Below are 21560 nucleotides of genomic sequence, written 5' to 3' on the forward strand. Positions count from 1 at the left end.
TAGACTAGGTCCTATCGATCCACACTATTATGAGTTGATAATTGAAATGATTGAAAATAATTTCTTAGAAGATATCTTCGCCCTTCCTCGTCTATATTTAGGAGAAAAAATTGAACGTCATAAGGCACTTCTCACTTCTGGAAATAACGTCGAAACAACTGGAAATAACAGTCGAAATGCCTGTAAAAGTTGATCAGGGAATTCGAGTGTCTGACGTCCTTGAAGGTAGCAGACAATTAATCAAAATTAACGGCTGAAAAAATCGTTAAAAAATAACTTTACGACGATGGGCAAATCGTACGGCACCTCCTTCTGCAAAACATTTGATAAGAATTTCAAGTCCCAGTCCCAAAGGACCTTCCTCCAAATAGGGCTGTCTGGTGGTAGACCATAAAGATAAAGCCATAAAGCCATTAGGACACATGGAAAGGAGTTATGCCATTTATTCGGGATGCTCCTCAAATCTGTACCACAAAATCACGAAACTAATATGAATCAAGTGGTCCAGTTAAAGAATTTTAAATTTAGGTTCCAAGTTTGGGTCCACTAAATAAATTAGCAGAAGAACACTTAGACTGTGACCTTAGTATTAACTTCTTTTTTGACCACTTTGTACTGTATGTGAATCACTGGTACATCGCATTATAATGTAGCAGCCATTATTTACAGCTAATACCGCTACTACTCCAGTCGAAACGAGACGAAATTTAAGACCAACCAATCTCGATGATAAATTCAATTTATTTATACTCTGTCAGCTTTAATTTTGACCTGCCGCCAGGATCCAGACCGACGGACACGACTCGGGTTGGCTCATTGCCGATAACAAGCGATTGCCCCCAAAAAGGGGCGAGCTACTTTAACTTATTTTGTTATCCAATTTTGGGCCACCCGGTTGGGGGGGGGGGGGGTATGGCTTTTGTTTTTTGTTCTACCCAAACCGTACCCTCAGGCGAAGCATCCTAGGGTATCCTAAATTTTATCTACCCCATTAACCAATAAAGCTATTCGTAAACAATTCGACAACGGCAGGACGCAGGACGCATTGGTTGATGGATTTTCTACTGGTTGAGCTGCTATTTTCTCGGTTCATAATTTTCACGAGTCATCGACCAAGTTGCTTTCTTGGGCGTTGGTGTAGCCCCGTTGAGGGGGATCGCTTTTACGGTCCTGATCCGCATAATACTGCGCAAGACTGCGCAAATAATGGTTGTTTAATTCAATTTTTGCACCACTTTTCGGCAACCAAAGTGTGTGTTTCCTTTGGCTGAGCAAAATGCTTCAGGGAAAATGCGGGAATTTACAGTGTGGTTTAAATTTATGGCGAAAGCTTATCGATACGAAGTTTTACGCATCATAAAACGCAAATGCTTCTCAATAAAGCACAGAAACACAATAAACGTTTAATCAAATTAAGCTTTTGTGTGCCGGGATTGTGTTTAAAATACAAAAAAAGAAGAAAAAAGAAACAAAGCTTGCAAAGTATTTGCTGCCATCAGTTCAGAACCGTTCAGCCAACGGGTTTCGCCACCCAAACCCTTGAATTTCACTCACACAGTGATCGCGCTAGCGGTTGTTCAGCGTACGGCTTCAGCGTGTTTGTCGGTCGCGTGCTCACCAACTCAGGGCCACCCTTCTCAGGGGACCGTTAGGCTGCAACCACGGTGCAACCCGCGCACACCGAGCGGCAACCGAATGCGACCGACCACTCCCGCGGTTGTCAATTTTGTTAGGTTCATAATTTGATAATGTTTATAATAGAATAATTTATACATTGTTTGCAGCACTGTCATCGACCGAACCCGGCACTGTCGCCATACTGTTGCCCGTGGCGCCCGGTTCGGTTTCGGGGTGGGTTTGGCATTGCGAAACGGGAACCTTAAATCTGCTGCTAAATGAATTATAAAACGTTTCACCGTGATTTAGTGATACGAGCTGGTTGGCCTTTTTTTTTGCTTCTTTTCCCTCTCTCTCTCTCTCTCGTTCCATCCATTCTGCTCGTTGACTTTTGGCTAGTGTGCATCGTACTCAGTACATTTGTCATGCCTCTGGGGAATTTGGGGGACGTTTTTTTTTTTTATGACGCCTGGTTGTTTTTTACTCTCGCTTCGTTTGTTACATTTTATCCTCCCATTCACAAACGATGGACAGACACACTTATGTGTTGTGGGCAAAATTTAATTATCGTACACCATGAACTGTAAACATGAAGTGATACACGCGAGAGGGAAGCGATTTGTAACCAGCGTATTATAGGCCATCATTTTTGATTTGCCGTTTTAGCTTTTGGGCTGCATTTGCAAGGGTTAGTGCAGGGTGGGATGATGCGGTGATGATGGTTTGTTAGGGATGGCTTTGGCTAGCCGGGTACCAAACATACCTGTATCCTGTCCTCCGGGAGATCCGTTTTTAGGGAAAGCATTTCGCGGGCGTACACATCGGGATAGTGCGCTTCTTTGAAGGCCTTTTCGAGCTCGTCTAGCTGATAGCTGGTGAAGATGGTGCGACTGTAAAAGAAGCGACGCATGACAAGCATAAGTTAGAGTACGAATGTATTAAAATTATTATAAGAAACAATCTAGGGAACATTATTAAGACATATTCTCAGTCTTAATAATAAATAGTAATATTCTTGGCCAGGATTCTTGGCTAGTACTGTGTTTAAACTCCACAATACTTATTATTTCAAAGCAATATCGAAAAAATACACGCTTTAAGCTACACATTTGAGACTATTTAATCTTGAAAAGTTGATCAATTTCGTTGCTATAGAGATAGAGATTAGAAATATCAAATTCTTACTAGCATAATGATCATTCGGAAGAAATAGCGACTTAGACACTTAGACCTTTACAAAAGAATTGACAAGGAGCTGTGTTAAACTATTTTTGAGTTGATTAGGTCGGCAGCAGGGAATCATTTGCAAATCCTCGAGCGTCATATGAGTCCACCATTTGCATGATTGGGTCGGAAGTACACACTGATCTATTGCTAAAATCGGGTCCCAGTAGCTGCCTGTCTCTTAACGATCTACTAAGAGCTAAGAGCATATAAAGGAATCTTGTGAAGGAATATGCACTGTTTCGTCATTCTTCTGTGCCGTAATGTTTCTATTCCAAAAAGGTAAGTGCTTGTTCCGATTTGAACGAAGAACTTAAACATAGATCGCGGAGTACTTCCCGAGGTAAATCGAAAGCTTGATTAATCTTTAATTGAACTCCTTTGAGGCCTAGATATTCTGAACAAAATGGAGTTTTGTAAAGAATTATCGCTATTGAAAGAATCTAATATATCTTCCTGACGATGAGTCATGAATCATCGCAAAAAAGCGGTTCTACAGGATCAGTGAAAGATCTCACAGTTATGCCTTGTTAAGCAAGACAAACGTTTATCCGATTGTGGCAAAGAATACATTTGAGGTTACGCTTAAAGATCAATTATGAAATTAAACTCAAGTGGGCTTAGTTAAGGAATTCCTTCTCCACCTACCTGTGCCTTCGTTTCTTCTTCTTCTTCTTTCCGTAACTATTTAGACCGTCAATGGTAAAGTCTTTGCTGGAATCTACACCACCTCCTGTAAGTAGAAAGAAAGTAAAAAAAAAAAACAAAGTTGTTTAGTACGGATTAACGAATGGAAATGTTTATCCACAATCTTAAGCCTTTCTTTACGCAAATCAAATTACTGTAGGCAAACGATTGAAGTTGAATTAGTTGAATCTTTGCCAACACACGGTATCGCCACAAAGATTCGTACAAAATGGCAAGCTCGAGTGGCAAAGCCGACAAAGCCCTTTAATTTACGCGTTTATATAAATGTATATCAAAATCACTTGCCCGATCCGATTGTCGATACGATAAAGTCGACTTTCTTCCGTGGTTTTGGTGTAACTTCAAACGCAAATGGTGCACTCTAATTACACGCCAAGGCACTTTTGCGTTTGCGGGCAAACTTAGCGGCGAAACCGCACCCGCCAAGAGTTCCAACGAGGGACTCTCAAGCCTCAAGCTTGACTAGCTAATTTTGGGCACCCAAAACCGATGCAGGACTGAACCACGGTTCGGTCAGTTCACCGCCATTCCATTTCCAACCACTCGAACCGTGTATTTACGAGCGCATGTGTGCGACCGAGAGAGACCGAAATAGATAGTGATCGCGGATGACGACGTCTTTGATTTTCCTTCGTGCGAATGCTGCTCCAAGATTCCACCCCATTATCTCAAGGAGGTTCTCCACTCGATGGGGATTTGGGTGGCGGCATCGCACAAAGCAAGAGCACGTGTGGTGAGAAAATGTGTGTTTGTGTGGCTTTGAACCGGTGCCGAAAGTGGTGGCTGGCGGCCAGCTACTCGTGAAGTGGTGCCCACTACTAACCGGTGTCGGCGGTTGGGAAGGAAAATTCCAATTCCATTTGGACCTAATTGGAGGAATCTTCACACGCAGTTACGGGGTCCGCTGGGTGGGCTTTCGTGTGGCTGGGCCAGCCGGGGGGGAGAGGAGTTATTAAGAAAGAGAATATTGAAGGGAAAATCCTTCCTTGCAAAGCAAGCCATGCCCATGTTTCCTGGTCGATCTTACTTAATAATGGAATTGGAATGAATTTGTTTCGATCACATATCATCACGATGTCCACCGAAAAGAAGGAAAAAGTTGACTATCCTTACTCACCTCTCCAACCAACCAGTCATTAATATTTTAAAGCAAGAATTCTACGAATTCAGCGGAAAAAACGGTTCCCAATTGCTATCCACCAATACACCCCACAGACCGCTCAAACTTCGCGCGGGTGGTCAACACTTTCCAGCCTCGTCTGTCTGTCTGGCTGGCACCGTGGTGTGATGTGTCGGCTGTGTCGTGTTTACACATCACTCAACTAACGCCCGGCACACTCCGAACACCCTTCAACCACACGTTCCCCGTTTTTTTTTTCCCAGGGTGTGTGACAGAGCTGCACAGAACAACAGAGCCGACCGTCGGTGGTAGCCCTCCCGGGTGCTATAATTGCTCCCTAATTGATTATTTTGCTCTTCATCATATTGTAACAAAATAAAATATCATGTTACCAGTCAACGGTACAAGCGTCAACCGGTGGTGGCCCCTGTGCCGGGTGCCACTGTAGGGGCAGAAAACAGGGGGAAAAATTCCTAACAGAAGCGAGCTCATTCTCGCTATCGTCCGCAGAGACCGATGTGAGAGATACAGTGATGATGGTGATGATTATTTTTATTGTTGTTTTAATCAATCCGGTAAATGATTTTCCCGTCCCGTCATTTTGTGTGACGTGTCAAACAGATTGGTGTTTTTGGCTGGATTTTTTTTTGGTTGTTGTTTGGCTAGTAAGCATCATGTATTAACATGGCCCGGTGGAACTGGTTGGTTAATGGATTAGCTCGAGTACAATGATTAAAATGTGTTGTTGGTGATCCCAGTGGGAAGGACCCGCAGGAAGAAAATTATTACAGTTAATTGAGATTCATTTGCTCACAATATAAAATTTAAAAACAAACGCAATGTACCATTGTGCGAAAATTAATGCTATTCGATCCATTTACTGGAATTGGAAATTAATATTTTTATCACTTTTTGTTTGTGGAACAATTTAAATTTGATAATGAATCAATTATACTTTAACTTGAAGTGATATCATATTTTAACGTGGGTAAATTCATACAATACGAGTGTTTTAGGATTGATATTTTACACGGAAATGAAACAATTCTTCTAATTAATATTTTCCCGTAAAAAAACTGCTAGTAACATAGCTTTACAAACTTTCAAAATGCTCAATTTTAGTGATTTTAAATTTTCTATAAAGTTCTTTGAAAGATACTTAAATAGAACAACAAAACAAAGACCTTTTCCTGATATCTTGCTTGCCTTGTTCTGCGGGTTGTTCTAGCAACAAAGCGTAAAACTTTGTAAGCTATAATTTTAAGAATTTTTAAAGAAAAATGTAGAAGATGAGGGTGATAGTTGCAATGCTTAGAATATAATGTTTAATTTAATAAGAAAAAAAAACAGAAGGATAAAACATAGGAACAGATAACAAAGAATGAGTGAGAAGATAAGGAAAGAGAAAATGTAATGCAATGAGAAGAAAAATTAGAAAAATGAGAACATTATATTGATTGAAATAAATGTAATACGAAATAATTGTTAAACAACCTGCTTTTCCATTCATCACTGTAAATCACTTGTTCAATATTTCACGATTTCAGTTTAAAAAATTAATTAATTATTTCTAAATTATTATTGCAACCGTTTCAGGAATTATCTATTCTAACTTTTGTTCAAAAATGATAATGCATGAATTATAATCTCTTCCTTTTTCCTCAGCACTTCTATTCTCTTTGTACGTTCGCTCTCAATCGACTGTAATAATTTACAAAACCAACCATTCGGTTTCAGAATTTTCGTTTCACCAAACCAGTTGTTGCTCGTGAAGATGACGTGAAAAAGCTACCTAATTCAAATACCACATACGAATGTACGCATATTCTACAGGGTCCAGCAATCTTACAAATCGGGCCTAAATCGGGAAAAGGGGTTCACCAGTGTGCGCATCTCGAAATTGACTATTTTCCGCATTATCGTATTACGTGTTCAAGGGCTGGTCTTGCCAGTCTAGCTTTAGCATTAAAAAAAGGGGTGTACGAGATGGACCTGCTCTTAGCTAGAGACAGTCGTACACGTTCACCAGGGCTGAATGCGTGCGGTATGTTACGTAGTGAAGCGAAAAATAAGGGGAAAGTGAATGATATTTCACTATTTAGACACACGTATGCTGTGCATTCCAGTAGGAACCGTGACACACACCACACACGTATGCGCATACCACACACATATGGCAGGATGGCAGGAAGTCCTGCGACAGAAAACAGAAACAGTGCAGGAAATTTATTTCATTTGTCTTCAGGGTTCGGTCCCGGCAGAGCGTTCCACCGTACAGGAAAGTCATGTAAAATGGCTAAGAATTTTACCAATTTCGTTTTATTAGTTCGTTTTAAGGTAAATTAATTAATTTTCCTTCCAACATACGCACACACACACACACACATCTCGTACTAAATGCGACTGTTTGCTGTGGCGTAAAATGGATGGAATTCGCGCGCCCCAAAAGGGACATAAATTGGTACGATTGTTTCGCTACGCAACTCTGTCTCTTCTGTCTTTGGACACTTCGTACGTGTGTGTGTGGTGTGTGGTGTGTAGAATGTTATTTACGGTTCGATTAGTTACGGGTCTTAATAATGGCATGGCACGGTGCTAGACGCGCCAGGTTGATGGAAGGGTAAGAAGACAAATTTGCCTTTTAAAATCGTGAAACTCCACACGGAAAACAATTCAAACAAAGGTAGGAAGGCAGTAAAGCATTGGGATGTTTGATTTAATTACCAATTTGTTTTTGTTAGATATTTTTAATTTTCGGTTTAATTTCTTTTCAAGAGAGCTTTAAAGGTGAGTTAAATTTTATAGAAAACACTTAATTCTATTATCCACAAAATTTGAATTTCAAAATGTAGCTCAATGCAACAGCTCTGTATTCATTGCCCATTCGCTTTCTTCTTCGTTAATCGAGCAACATAATCCACACAACACAAATGTATGGACAATAAACATACAAGCACACACACACACACACTCACCAAAAAAAAAATGGCCAGTTCACATACCACGAGCCACGTGGGAAGCATCGAAAAAACAGGTCTTAGCTGCGATTTGCACAGCACCACCGAAGGTGGTGAATAAGCTCAAAGAAAATGATGTTGGAATGTTGATGGATCCGTTTACCTTTTGCTATGAAGTACGGCTGACAAGGAGTTTCCAAATAAATGCAAAATACCACATCGCCCCCACAACACAATGGCCAGAAAGCGAACGAATGGAAAATATTTACCCACGCGCATTACACATTTCACCATCCGGTCACAACCGGTGGCAACGGGCAGGTGGCCAACAAGAATGGCTGCCGGCATTGTCCCTTTTTTTGACGAACCACAGGAAGAAGAGGGACAAGTCCGCGCTTCCCTGCCCGAGAGGGGTCGCCCGCACCGGTGTGCCCAATTTCGAGACATTCTCGTCCACCGGTATGGGAAATCCGCTTGGTAACAAAAGAAAAAGACTAGTTCTTGTTGGAAGGACTGGATTTGTTGCACGCGTGTGGTATGTGGACATTTTTCGACGAGCGACAAAAAAAAAAAGCACCCCAACATCCCCAGGGAATCGGGGGCGTAATCCTGCTTAAGAGCATCGATCCGAAATTGGGTGTCACTTTTGGGAGGATGCTCTCTTCTTCTTGGCATCTGGTTTCGGGAAGCGGTGGTGGCGTTTGTGTTTGATGCGATTACACTTGTAAAAACCTGTTGGGAGTACTATCCGTCCTATGGTGCTGTGTGTTTTGGTCGAAAAGACGATGATACTAGGCTCAATAGCACCTGGTTTGAGTGGTTCTTTTTGGTCCTTTTTTTTTGGAGAGAGCACGCACGTGTGTGTGTGGTTAGATTGGATCGACCAGAAGGGAGCAATGATGAGAGGGTTTTCACGAACCCGGTAACTGAAAGATGAAGAAAAAAGTGGTCTTATCCGTTCACATACAATGGCCATAATGTGATAGGTCTATTAATGTGATTGTTGAATTCTTTACGCTGATGCTCATATCGTCGTCTCTGGAAAGGTATGAATGGTACACAAATGGATAACGAAGCTGATTGTATCAATGTCAAACTTATTTATGATTTTTCCAAGCAAGGCTAGTTTAGCAAATTTCTATTCTTTACAGTAGTGTTTGAGGATTCTTTTCAGTTGCAAATATTTAGATTTTTAAAGAAATATGATTAAAATGTGATGAGTGGTTGATTAACTAATAAAAATTTACACAACACTGCTGGGTCCACAACACATCTAGACCATCTAGAAATGATCAAGTTTAGAGCGAAAGCAGGACCTTCCCAAAATACTCCAGGATACTCGATTCTCTGGCTGGCCTGGCTTCCCATGCATGGGTAGCTAGCCGATCTTCGACATGTTCCGCTTTACCTGCTCCACCCAACAAACTGAGATGATCCTGGCATACCCTCTTGAACTTTGCCACCGATAGCATGTCCTAGTTCGCCGTACAGCTCGGCAAGCTTTTGGTTTTTGGGCTTCTTCTCCTTAACCCATGCTCAAACACCGTCAAAGTCTCGGATTGTTCAAGATTCGTAGCCATCGTAGAGGGCTACCACTGAGCGAATTCATTGCTGGCATTGTTATCCGAAGTTATAAGGCTGTTCCAAGACAGCAGAACTCATCAATAACCGTTTGATTGAGGACGACTGTACTTCCGTTATTATTTCTGTTGATTTGAAAAAAAGTTGTTTTTTTTTCTGTTACGTCCGTTCTATCCTTTTGATAAGCATTTATCAACAGTCGAGTAATAAAATAATGAAGTTTGGCAATTTCCAAGAAAAGGATCTTTGCCAACAATCTCAACAACTTCCCAATTTTTGTTAAAAGAATATTTTGTCCTAAAAAATCTTGAAGTCTTGAGCATCATTGTTGACTCCACACAACATAAATACAAATCTAACGAACTGTTTCCTTCAAATTTCCCTCACAAAACCGTTCAAAACACTAGCAAAAAAAAAAACTCGTTTTCTTACAAAAAAAAAACTTCCTTTTCTTTCTTCTCAACACCCAACAATATCAGTGCGCGAGAAAACGCGAGCCGTTAGATAATTTAATTTAGCTGTCACAGGCTTTAAACAACACAAAACTCATCGTCTCTCTTTCTCTCTACATCAAATGTTTCTCCAGAAAACCACCCACCCACACACAAGCGCAAAAAAGGTGTGTAAAAGTGAAGCAAGTCGTACGGCACAACTAAAGCTCGTCATAAAACGCGATGGCACACGATTTATGCCACCGGCAAATGAATGTTGGGGTTTTTTGTTTGTGTTAGGAGGAAAAGCCGAAAGCCAAAGCGCGCCATTTTCAACACCCAACGATCGTTGGGTGTCCTCCATCACCTCCCCCCATCCCCCCCCCCCCTCCCGCACAATGGCAGTGTTTGGCGTGTACTAAAAACTAAGCGCAACATTACAAACACTGGATTTCCCCCGATTTCCCCCGGCCGTGGCCGTTTTCCATTTTCTATTTTCTAGCCTCTAGCCGGTGAAAATTTGCTCTCTTGAAACCAAACCAATTATCGTATTGTGCCGTGGTATGTGTGAGTGTGTGTGTGTGTGTGTGCTTGCCACTTCCCTTCTCTCCTTGTCCATCGCGTCTAGCCTTTCAGCATTGTGCACGAAATGAGATTAAAATATCAGAATGTACTTGACGATACTCTTTATGTACCGAAATCTTCCGAACGTTGGGTGCTGCCGTGGATGGAAAGGCCGCAAAAGAGATGAAGCGAGTGCCGAGATACTGCTCCCGAAGATGTAAAAGAGGCAGTTGGGAGCGGGAGAAGGGGGGTGAGGGGGGCTAATGCAAAGAGCGGGCGGCACAAAGTGACTGACTGAATGACTGGTTCGGTACATAACACAAGCTAACAAAACCCCCAAACCCGACCCAAACTCAGCACCCAAAACTCGCCTAAACTCAAGAAGCTTTTCGGGAACGAGTGAGTGAAATAGAGAGATGGTGAGAGAGGGAGAGAGAGAGAGAGAAAGCGAAGGAAGAGAAGTAACAAAAAAAAACTACATAAATGGCTGTTAACACACACCACGACGTTGTATGCTGGGAGTGTTGGGAATTGTGGATGATTCTTGCGCATGATCACGAGGTCGGTCGGTCGGTCGCAAGAAGCCACGATTCCCGGGGACGCAACGGTTCCAAGGGGTCCATAGGAAAATTAGTCAATTTTGGCAACAGATTTAGGAAAGTCATCAGCTACTACAACTCCCTACTGTCGCACGCACACACACACACACACCCGATAATGTCGTGTTTTCTCAGAAAGTCCCGTCTGAAGGCTACCCAAAACCCCACCGAGAGCAGCAAATGCAAATTGAAATTGAACGCATTAGGGGGTTTTTTTTCTTCTTCTTCCTCCCCCTAATATACATTGTAAAATGGTCCGTTTAACTTACCCGGTAAGCAAGCGCCGCCGCCACCGCCGAAGGTTGACTTTAAGTGTGTAAAATCTGGAAAAGAAGAAGAAAATTGGGGTAGAAAGATATTAGACGGAGAGGGAAACATCTTGAAGGAGCTGCTCCCGGACGAAATCTCATTATTATTGAATTTAGTAATTTGCCATTAGACCGTACCGAGGCGTCGTCGGTAGCAATGTTAGGAGTAGCACACTGAAAACCACGGATAATCGGGAGTACGAATAGGGAAGATTACCCCGGTACGAGTAGGGGTACGGAAAATTCCGGTCAGAGAAAGGAATTTAGCTCTCCTCACGCGGAGGGTTGACTATTTGAGCGCAGACGAGTTTCATTTATTGATTGGATAGGAATGTTGGATCGATAAGCTGACGAAATTGAGCAGGTTTGAGGTGGATCGCTTCCACATTTCATGATGATTTATTAAAGCAATGTAGGGTTTGGAATTAAGACGTAAAAGACACTGCATTACTGGATGCTTGCCAATGCTGGCAGTTTTTGTATCGACCGTCGACAATCCTGTTAAAACTTAGTAGGCGTACGCGGAGCGCCATCTAGTTGTCAGATTCAATTTGGGTGTCTTAAAAGTTAACAAGGCACAACAATGCTATCTACTTTTTTGCTGTAAAACAGTGCTCATACTCATTGTGAACCTAGTTTTGAGGCGTTGGAATACTCGAAAGAATTCTTTACCTTCTAGAAATCAAACAAATCGTCCCTAAAACTCATACAAATGTGTAATTCAATAAAGCCTCCATTGTCTTGACGGCTCTTAGAATGCCATCGATACCGTGTGCTTCAAAATCAATAAATACACAACTTTGTACCGTACGCAAAACAATGCACATTCCCTCCCGGTGTGACACTATTTCCTGGCCATATCTGTCCATTGTGCTAAATCGAAGATCTCGTAACAAAACACTAATCAATAGCGTACGCGCAGGAAAGAAAGGTACGACAGCGAACGGGACGAAATTGTCTTACAATGAAAACGAAATCGTCTGAATCGAAACGAAAGCCCTTTCTCCGACCGCTAAGCTGTGGCTGTGACGCTGGCGCTTTATGCGACGAAGCACAGGAAGCAAACGTGGTAAACGTGGAAGGCATCAAATATCGTTGCCCTCGTTGGCTGGCTGGCCAGGGATTGCCTGGAAACGGTGGCAATATCAGCTTCCAATCAAGCAATTAGGCAGAACCATTGAAATCGTATCGAATTACGGGCAAATTTTTGGCACAGAGGGTACTTTGGCCGTAAGGCTTACGGTGTAAATACAAATTCGAGGTCTTGTTCTTTCTTCGGAGCTTAGAAAAGACAGTTCTTCTTTCAGCTTTTTTTCTTCACCAAAACGAACGGATGCGGGTAGAAGGGAACTGTTTAACTCTTTCGGAAATCAAGGAGTTGCAGCTATCCGGTGACAGCAATTGCATCGTCTGTACTTTTGCCAGGAAGCAGGTATCAAAAGTACTGGCGGGAGCTTCATTAAAAACGTTCCAGTTTTGTTGTAGTGCAGGGCGAGTGTGTCAAATCAAACACACCCACTGCCGGTAGTAATGTGATCAGGGCAAAAGGAAGAAAGCAATTTCTTGTTTTGCGTATCCGTTTCAGCATGCAAACCCCTTTGATTTTTGAGGAAATGCTTGCTGAAATTTGTCCTAAAGCTTCGACGTCTAGTTTCTTGAAGATATCAGATTGGTCTTTTTTCCTTTTCAGTGAGTTTACAACAGTATAGAATTCCTGTTGTTATGTGCTCAAAAACATAAATTTGTAATTAAACTAAAGAAGGATAATGGGTCCTTAACTAAGCCCAGAAAAGGTCTACTAGAATTAACTACTTAGACAGTGACAACACCGACAGCATTTACATTTAGTGTGCTGGATTGAGTTCTCAGCATATCGAATTATTGCTCAGATTGGCTAAATCTAGATTACAATCCCTGCAATTCAACTTAAAAGCGTCAAAACTGCTTAAATATACGAAGCAATTTTATCCATAAAATTCACAGCATTAGCATGAATGTAATATATGTCGCTGAAATGCTTTAAAACTCTTGATCCTTTTTTTCTCCTCGCTCTCTAAATTGGGTTGCATAATTTACTGCATTTAAATAAACTATCCCCAAAGCACTCCACTCAGCCGAAAGTTCAGTAAACACTCGCTGCCTCACAGCCTTTGCCGTAATTAGATATGTTAGCAACTAACTCCCTCACGCTCAGCTCCTAATTGAATTTGATCCAGTCCAATTCACTGTGGCGATTTCTGTTTCACTTTACGAGGTCACGTAAATCACCCAACCGCGCCTCGGAACGTGCCTTTCCTCTTCAAACTTGAGGTGAGGTAACATTCTGCATCTGCCAACGATTTTTCCTCGTTTTCGTGAGCAGAATTCGTGATCACGAAACACAGTGAAGCTTCCTCTCCTATTTTTCTCTGATCGAGAAGCGATTCATGGTGAATAAAACTTGCATCATAATGTGTACATCGTATGATTGCGCAGGTCAACCGACCGATTCAAAACTACTCCCATGCGGAGGACGGGAGTTGGTGGGGATTCGAAGAACGGGGACGAGTCGGACTACTAACAGATAACATCCTTGAGCCTTTCCCTTTAACACGCCTCCTTGCGGCCTTTCCGCCAGCGTTAGTTATTTATCGGGCTCCGTTTTTTGGCCCCTATTTTCCGTTACGAACTGAGAGAGAGAGAGAGAGAGAGAGAGAGAGAGAGATAAAGCGAGAGAAAGAGAGAAGACACCAAAATCCTTCCAATTGCTTGGTAAATCGATTGCAGAACTTTGCCGAAAGAGCACTGTATAAATTACTTGCCAATTCGATTGCCGGAAACGGAACGGCGGTTATCTTCCTACTTTCCGGCCTGGATGACTGGTGGCAAGTTTCACTAGGTGTGCTGCACTAGTTGGAGTAAAGTTTTGCTTCACACACACATACACACCAGGAGGGCATAACGGTACGCTTGGGGTGAGTTGATGAAGGATAATGGAGTAGATTCCGTTCGGGTTTTAAAGTGAATTCCGAATTGAAAAGTGATGGAAGTGCAGCTCCAACTACAGAGTTGTTGTATTCAAACATAAATTTATATTTAACCCGTAAATCTGGACATTTCAAGAAGAAATGAATATCCTTTTCTGCTGTACTGACAGCATTGAATTCACTGACAGAACAGGGAAGCTACTAGCAAGGGTTTACAACGATGGGTTGAGTTCGCACCGCAGGATGAGCTGAATAATAGGAACATTAATTAGAGGTTAGAAAATTATGATTTTTTTTAAATAAAGTAATAAAATTATTCACATTTGAAGTCTATAGCCTTCTTCCAAACACTTTTCAACGCTGCACTCCAATGCACCGTGGGCCACGAAACGCCCACGGACCAACCGACCGACACGGACACGGATCGGAAAATCCAATTACGCGTTTGTCGATTTCCATTTCCTTGGCTCCATCATCTATCTCGTGCGCTGCCATTCATCCATCCGAGGCGTGTGAGACCCCGGCTCCCAATTCTCTGGCACCGCTGGACGAAACCAAAAAAAAAAGCACACACACACTGACGAAATGGACTGCGACAAATTGGTATGGCCACGTGCCAACGTTATTTTCCCCGATTGACAATGGGCCGCTGGCTGGAGGTGTAGCACCGAACCATCGGAACAACCCGACAGGACTCGACCCGAAAGAGTTTGATCGATTTTATCGTTACTGGCAGCGAAGCTGGCCAATGTTCGCTTTACGACCAGGGTGGGATGGATTTCTCGATAAATTGAGGGCGGTTTTAGCCTGAAGCAACGTTGCGAGAAAAACGGTCCTCCGTCCGGCTGCTTCACAAGAGTCACACACACACACACAGCCATCGTCCCGGGGACGACAGTTTTGAAACGTTACAAGACGTCTTCTGAGCAGTTCCAACTGTTTCGAATGATTCGCCTTGTTCCAAGGAAGCATGAAGATGGCTCACTTTTCGTAGAAAAGCCACTCCAAATCAGCAATCCCGGTGGATTAAAAACACTAACCAACCTCCGGGTCCGGGCCACATACGGGTCCGGCTGTGTTGTTGCTTGTGTGTCCCAGACGCGCGTCAAAAGATTGCCCCAAAGTGTGGCAACTCCGGCAACCTTGTTTTGCGGCTAGTTTTCGAAGTGGAATCGAGTAGGTAATTCGATGCCATCGACAAGGCGCCAGTTTTCTCCAGAACACGGCTCTCCTTCCCAACCTTCTCGGACGGCAACTCTTGAGCACATCACCGCACAAGAGTGGCACGTCGCCTCTCATCCCGGAGGGACGACATGCCGCGTTTTGTCTTTGGCTGAGGTTTTCTGTTTTTATCTCCTTTTCTTCGGCGGTGGAATCACGGATCTCACGGAGCTTCTCGGATTCTTTTAAACGCCACTCGACGATGGGTCTGTCAACACATTCGCCGCCAACAAGGGATCCTCGGGGGGGAAAAAACGGGGCACCTACTATCGGCATCACCTATCAACTACTTCACTGATCGGTGAAGTGATCCACTCAACGTGTGTGTGATGAGTTTGGATTTGTCGGAATTGGAAAGAACAGGAAAGGATAGCCGACGTAATGGCGGCTATCTGCGGGGAAAAATTTCGTTGGTGGTATGTTCTAGGAATAGTGAGACGGATAATGAAACGATCAATCCGAATCAATCCGGTTTTGAAGTATATGGGGTGCAATCTTTATTGACTCAATAGTTTTGTCGAACTACACTCGAACATCACGCGTTGAAGGAGTCTTGAGGATAATTTACCAAAACAAAATGCCAATGAACTTACTGGTGGCGGGTTATTTACGTCTCCATTTCCTTGCCAGAAACACACGAAATCTTTGTGTTGAGATTGGTCTGCATTTCATGCTTCGAATTAGAGTTCAATTTAAATAATTTTTCAATATTTTATTATCACAGAAACGTGTTTGATTTATAGTAAGTTAAAGCATCTAATATAGCTATCATAATGATCTTACAATTTTCTATATTTTTTAATCACATATTTTAGAATTTTCTTACTGAAAAATAAGATGACTGAAGCGTTACTCAACGTTACATTTAAAATTTGAATTACTAAAAGGTCTTTGGCGTTAAGTTGCACTTTATCTCACATGATCACGTTCAAAACATGGTAATTGAAATTATTACAGCTCTTTTTAAAAAATTGTCTACCTTTCAGTTAAGGATAAGCAGTCGAAACATACCCCCAGGCTGTTCCCGTACTTTACAAACATGCCAAAAAAAATACAGAAAAATGAAAAACACACATTACGGTTGATAACCATCACAACGATGCGAACGAAATATGCGCATGTCTAAGGACTTTCTTTTGATGATTCCCGTCAGCAGCTCATGCCGAGGTCATGCTTCCTTCCTCGCATAATCAAATCTATTCGATCCATTCAGGGCAATTCGCATTCGTCAAGTGCCGGTAGAATTTCTTGATGGTGAAATTGCCAATTCATGTTTTATTCACCTTTTCTTTACCGGCGCACGGTACTGATTATTCTGATTGAAATATGAGAGAGAGAGAGAGGAGACGGGCGGGATGAGTGAAGAGCAAACGAAACGTAAACGATACTTGAGGTTCCTCATTAAAATTAGCATAAGCCAGTGGTAGACGTGGTAGTAGTAGTAGTAGAAGTAGTAGTAGTACTAGCGGCATCAGTAAGCAATCGAAACATGAAACATTCTTACCAGCGTCTGGAAGATGCTCAGGAGCTTATTCTTTGCATTCATGGTTTCACTCTCTCCGGAGACGTGAGTGAAAAAAAAAACCAATCGATCCACTTTTGGTAGTTTTATCGTCCCTTTTTTTCGCCCATTTTCCCCATTGAAAAATGTGTTCACGAGACTCTTCAGAAGCGGAAGACTTGTTTGCTTCCTTCGTTTACTTGCTGTCTCTTCCGCTTTAGTGCAGCTTTGTTCCTTATGCTAGTGGCTTTGAAATTGCTCTTTGCGCAAATCGTCGTTAGTTTTTGTGCGTACCAACCAAACAAACCGGAGCCCAACCATCACCCACGTACAAAAAAGTTTAAACGATTCTCGCTTCCCCGATGCTTATCACCTTCGATTCAGCTTCTAACCTTTCCCGATCGATCCATCTGCTTGCCCGCCTTACAACATGCAATTTTCTTGCACAGTGAATTGTGCCAGAAGAAATAGCTTTTCATTGCTTTGTGCTTTTGCAGAAGCGGTGAGTGGAGTGATGGTTTTTTTTTTCCTGTCGCCGTTTCCTGATATAAAGCCTTTGATGATTTGGTTCCACTCGGTTCTAAAGCGGAGCTAAACAAACAACAGCATCAAACCGAAGTGTGCAAGCACTTTTCCGGCACACACACACACACACACAACCCACCCAGTGCATCGAGCATTCGAGAGGAATTGCATTTTTTTTTGCATCTCGAGAAGGTGTTCGGAACAATGGTAGAGATGTTGAGCAATAGTGAAAAAAATGGTGCTTTCAATGTTTGTCTTCGCCAAAAAGGATGCAATTGTAGGGCGTGAATGAAGGTGAGCAAATCGAAGCTTTTGCTTGAATGTTTGAACGAAAATTGAATAAAAGCAAATTGTACTTTGCCTGTTAGTCGTTTCAATACTAAGCAGAATTGAAGTAGTGTTCGGTGATGTTGAAGTTGCTTTTTCTCCCTGTTTGTGGTATTGGTGGTATTTCATAGGCGAAGAATAAGTCAAAATAATTCTCTGGGGTAGCAGGCAGACTGTATTAAGTAAATTTTTGTACTTCAAGCACTCCCAGCGAGTAAGGACACTTAGCTTATCAGTAAGTAACGGGTAAAAGTAACGCTTTGTAACGCGTTTTAAAGGTACATTGAAAAGCGTGAACTAGGCTGAAACTAATGTTTTTATTTGAGAAAAATTGTAAGCAAAAGGAATTGTTAGAAGCTAGAATGACTTGAATTATCTAAATAGGTTTGAAGAGCTACGTCCAAAAATTGTATAATCAAACATTTACCTTAAATCTTCGCAAAGGTTGGCCCTGTAGCCCTCTAGCTGTCAAATTTGGTAACACTAGAGAGAAACTTCAAAATTACGATGGTTTTAATAAACAAAGCAACAAATTCAAATTTATCTATTTTTTTAGATATTGAAGAGGGACCAAAAAATGTTTTATTTTTATTTTATTATTCTTTTGAACTATGAGGTTTGTGTCAGTCATATTACCATTGTGAAATACTAACGTTATACTAAAAAGTAACACTTAATTCTCGTCTGACATTCGCCTGACGTTTCGAAGACGTTTCCCTAGACAACCGCTGCAAAATGAGCAAACAAAACGTGTATTAACGAAGCGGTGGCAACAATCGTAAAAGAAGCAGCACCGAGTGCAGCATGAGCAACTCCCCGAGGGCAAACCTGCCACTTTTACACACTAACGCAAAGCACTAAGCCAGCTCCATTCAGCGTCATCCTAGTGATTTGGTCGGCGGCACGAAATGCACGACCAAACCACGATGCTGTTTCGACCCAGTGCGCAAGACGGAAAACACCAACACACGCTCAACCGCCTAGCAGCAGCCATTGCTTGGACGTTCCGGTAAATCTTGATACAGCCGTACGTAAAGCGTAAAGCCGCGACCACCAACCGACAGTCGCGTAATGGCGGCCGTTTATGTTATACGCTTGTTTTCCCCCTTCATCTTTTTTTTTCTTTTGGCAAGCAGCTGCGTGCGTGTGTGTGTGTTTCGTTTTATGTACGCGCACCACCCCGTAAGGAAGTCTCCTGAAGGAAGTATGATTGCGATTTTAAGGCCCTTAAGGGCGGGAGAACGCCAGCAAGTGTGGGACAGCGGTGGCAAATCACCACTGGCGAATCGTATCGGTGGTGTGATGGCAACGACAATAAGCTGCACGTCCATTCTTGCTCCTGCTCCTCCGAACAAAGATGCAAAACAAAGCAGGCGACGATATACATACGCATACCCGTGCCAAATCGTGCCGGACTCCATTCGATGCGCGCGTCACACAACAGCGCAAAGTGAGCTGCATGTGTGGTGAGAGATGGCAACCAAATGGTCGATGCTGCTGAAATTGCCTGATGGAGTAGGGCGAACAAAAAAGGGAACAGCAATGGAAGGCAGAGAAACCTCGTGCATCCTGTGTGTGTGTGTGGATATATAATATACACGACTGCTAGTGCAAATGTACATGTACGCAAGGTAGGGCATCATAAAATAGCATCATAATAGAGTGAAGGTGAGTTTCCCTGCCCAAGGACTACTGGATGCTGTGGTGAATTTAATTGCGTGAGTGAGTGAGTACAACAGCAACAAAATGTTCGCTTCATTTACTCGCGCTCTTGAACCCGCGGGATGTGTATTTGTGAATGGTTGGAGCGCTTACGTGCACGTACGTGTACTCGTGTTGGTGTGCAGTGGAGGAAATTCGTTCTTAAAAAAATAAACATCCCAACGTTGCTTCACATTACGCGTCGAACAAAAATCGCGAAAAAGAAACGAAACGAGCCCTAAATAAAACCCGCCGCCAGTGTGGAAACGAGGAAAATGGGTAATATTTTCACTTTCCAGCAACGTCCGCGCTAACCCTCCACACACGCGGCAACCTGCGATATTGCGATCATCGTGAAAATGGCCGATAGCATTACACCACCACCGGAAGCGGCATTCGTTGTGCGCTTGGCAGTTTGCGAGTTGGAAATGTTATTCTCGGCGGGCTAATTTTCCCGTTTGCCATCGCATTTTTCCACCACACCGTAGAGATTTTTCCCCCCCTGTTGGGCGGTGGAGGATGATAAAGGAGGGAATAGAAGAGAAACGGAGGAAGAAATGTGGTTATCTTTGAAGATTTTTAGGTTATGTGTTGAGGAATGATCCAGACAGAGCGCTAATAAGCTTGGAAGATAGGCGATGCTTCTCAGGATTAAAATAGTTCATCTATTGAAGTTGTATAATATCTGGGATTTTTTTTACTTAATGTTTCCAGTTGCAGTTGAGTATTTTTTGTAAAAAAAACCTTCAAGTTGTTTTGCTGTTACAAGAATGTTAAACAATCATTGTCGATAGCTGATTGTATTGATATAAACTCTATTAATTGATAACATTTACTTTAACTCGAAAATAAGCTTTGAAATAAGCAATTGAAATATTCTAATAAAGTCTGTTTATTAACATTTCACCTATAGACAAACCTTATAAACTGACTATAAATGACGATAAAGTCTATGTTTATCAGGCAATAATCCTTGTTCTTTTGTTTATGTGTGACAATATTAAATTTACTTCACCTTTTTATGTTTAAAGGATTCATAAGGAATCACAAAAAAATATAAAACACTGATTTTGTTTGTCGAAACAATCAAAATTAAATTAATTGTCGATTATTGTATAATTATAGTAGTTACAATTTTTATCATCATCAGTGCCCATTTTCCCAAGAATGAAAAACAAATACAACAGTTTTCAACAACCTAAAATACTTCGTGGAAGAACACTTTTAGGAGATTGAATTACTGAAGCAAATTTTATTTTTCTGAAAATAGAGATTATACTAAAAAGCAGATCTGAAAAGGAAATATTATTTTTACTCAGCCAAAGAGCCACAAAAACTCGTAAACGAATATCTTTTTTAATAAGCCGGTTTCCTAAACAATCAACACCAAACCAGCCCACCGATTGCCATCGAATTAGCAGCAATTTCCTTCATTACGAGCAACATGAAGCCTGCAGCCACCGGGGGCTGACACCAATAGAACCATCGATTAATGTTCATTAAGCGAGCTAACAACCTACCGATACGGTTGATTAGTTCGAACTCTGCTGTCGGCGAAAGCGATGATTTACAACAGGTCCAGTGGTACTAGCTGGAGGTTTAGTCAGTGGACTTGCCATTTATAGCATAATGAAGCTGAAGCAACACGGTTTAAACGTGTTTTGTGGTTGGCGCTTTGTTAGAGTTTAACTTCTCTATTCAATGAATTAGAGTAGTCAAACCCATCGGAGCTAATTAAGGTACGGGTTGAACTGTCCAACACGTTAAATTACGTTGACAGAGTTAAACGGTACACTGTACATCGAAAATGTGATTAAATTTGTTTGATTATGAAATAATTAACGTGTTTATAGTAAACAAAATCGAACAAAGTTCCGCTGTGAATACTTGAATCGAGCCGATAGATAGGACTGTATTCAAAACTTTAAATATTACATTTTTTTACATAGTATAGCTAGGGCTAGTTCTTGTCCGTTATTTTTCATCAAAAAGAAAGACAAAATGTTTCAGTTCAATCTGCAATATGCATGCTATTTCACAGTAGTTTATTCAGTGTGAAACCTCACCGATTGCCATGGATACACGACACACCGGGTCACCAGCCTACTAGAAACTGATTTAACGACAATTCTATCACCCGACAAACTCCAGCAGAACCGCCTTATTAGATTTTTACGCATCAGTAATTTATACAAAGAAATTTAAGCAAT

General features: G+C 41.9%; 1 protein-coding gene across 1 annotated transcript in view; it reads right to left on the minus strand.

Moving 5' to 3' along the window:
• LOC126568689 (homeobox protein unc-4-like) overlaps positions 1–21560 on the minus strand; it is a 51026-nt gene that overhangs the window by 14785 nt on the left and 14681 nt on the right. The window contains exons 2-4 of the mRNA XM_050225204.1: positions 11071–11124; positions 3490–3574; positions 2381–2507 (exon numbers count right to left, since the gene is read on the minus strand). Coding sequence (XP_050081161.1) covers positions 2381–2507; positions 3490–3574; positions 11071–11124 — 266 coding nt within the window. The remainder of the gene's footprint in view (positions 1–2380; positions 2508–3489; positions 3575–11070; positions 11125–21560) is intronic.

This window comes from Anopheles maculipalpis, chromosome 2RL, assembly GCF_943734695.1.
Source record: "Anopheles maculipalpis chromosome 2RL, idAnoMacuDA_375_x, whole genome shotgun sequence".
Taxonomy (NCBI): Eukaryota; Metazoa; Arthropoda; class Insecta; order Diptera; family Culicidae; genus Anopheles; species Anopheles maculipalpis.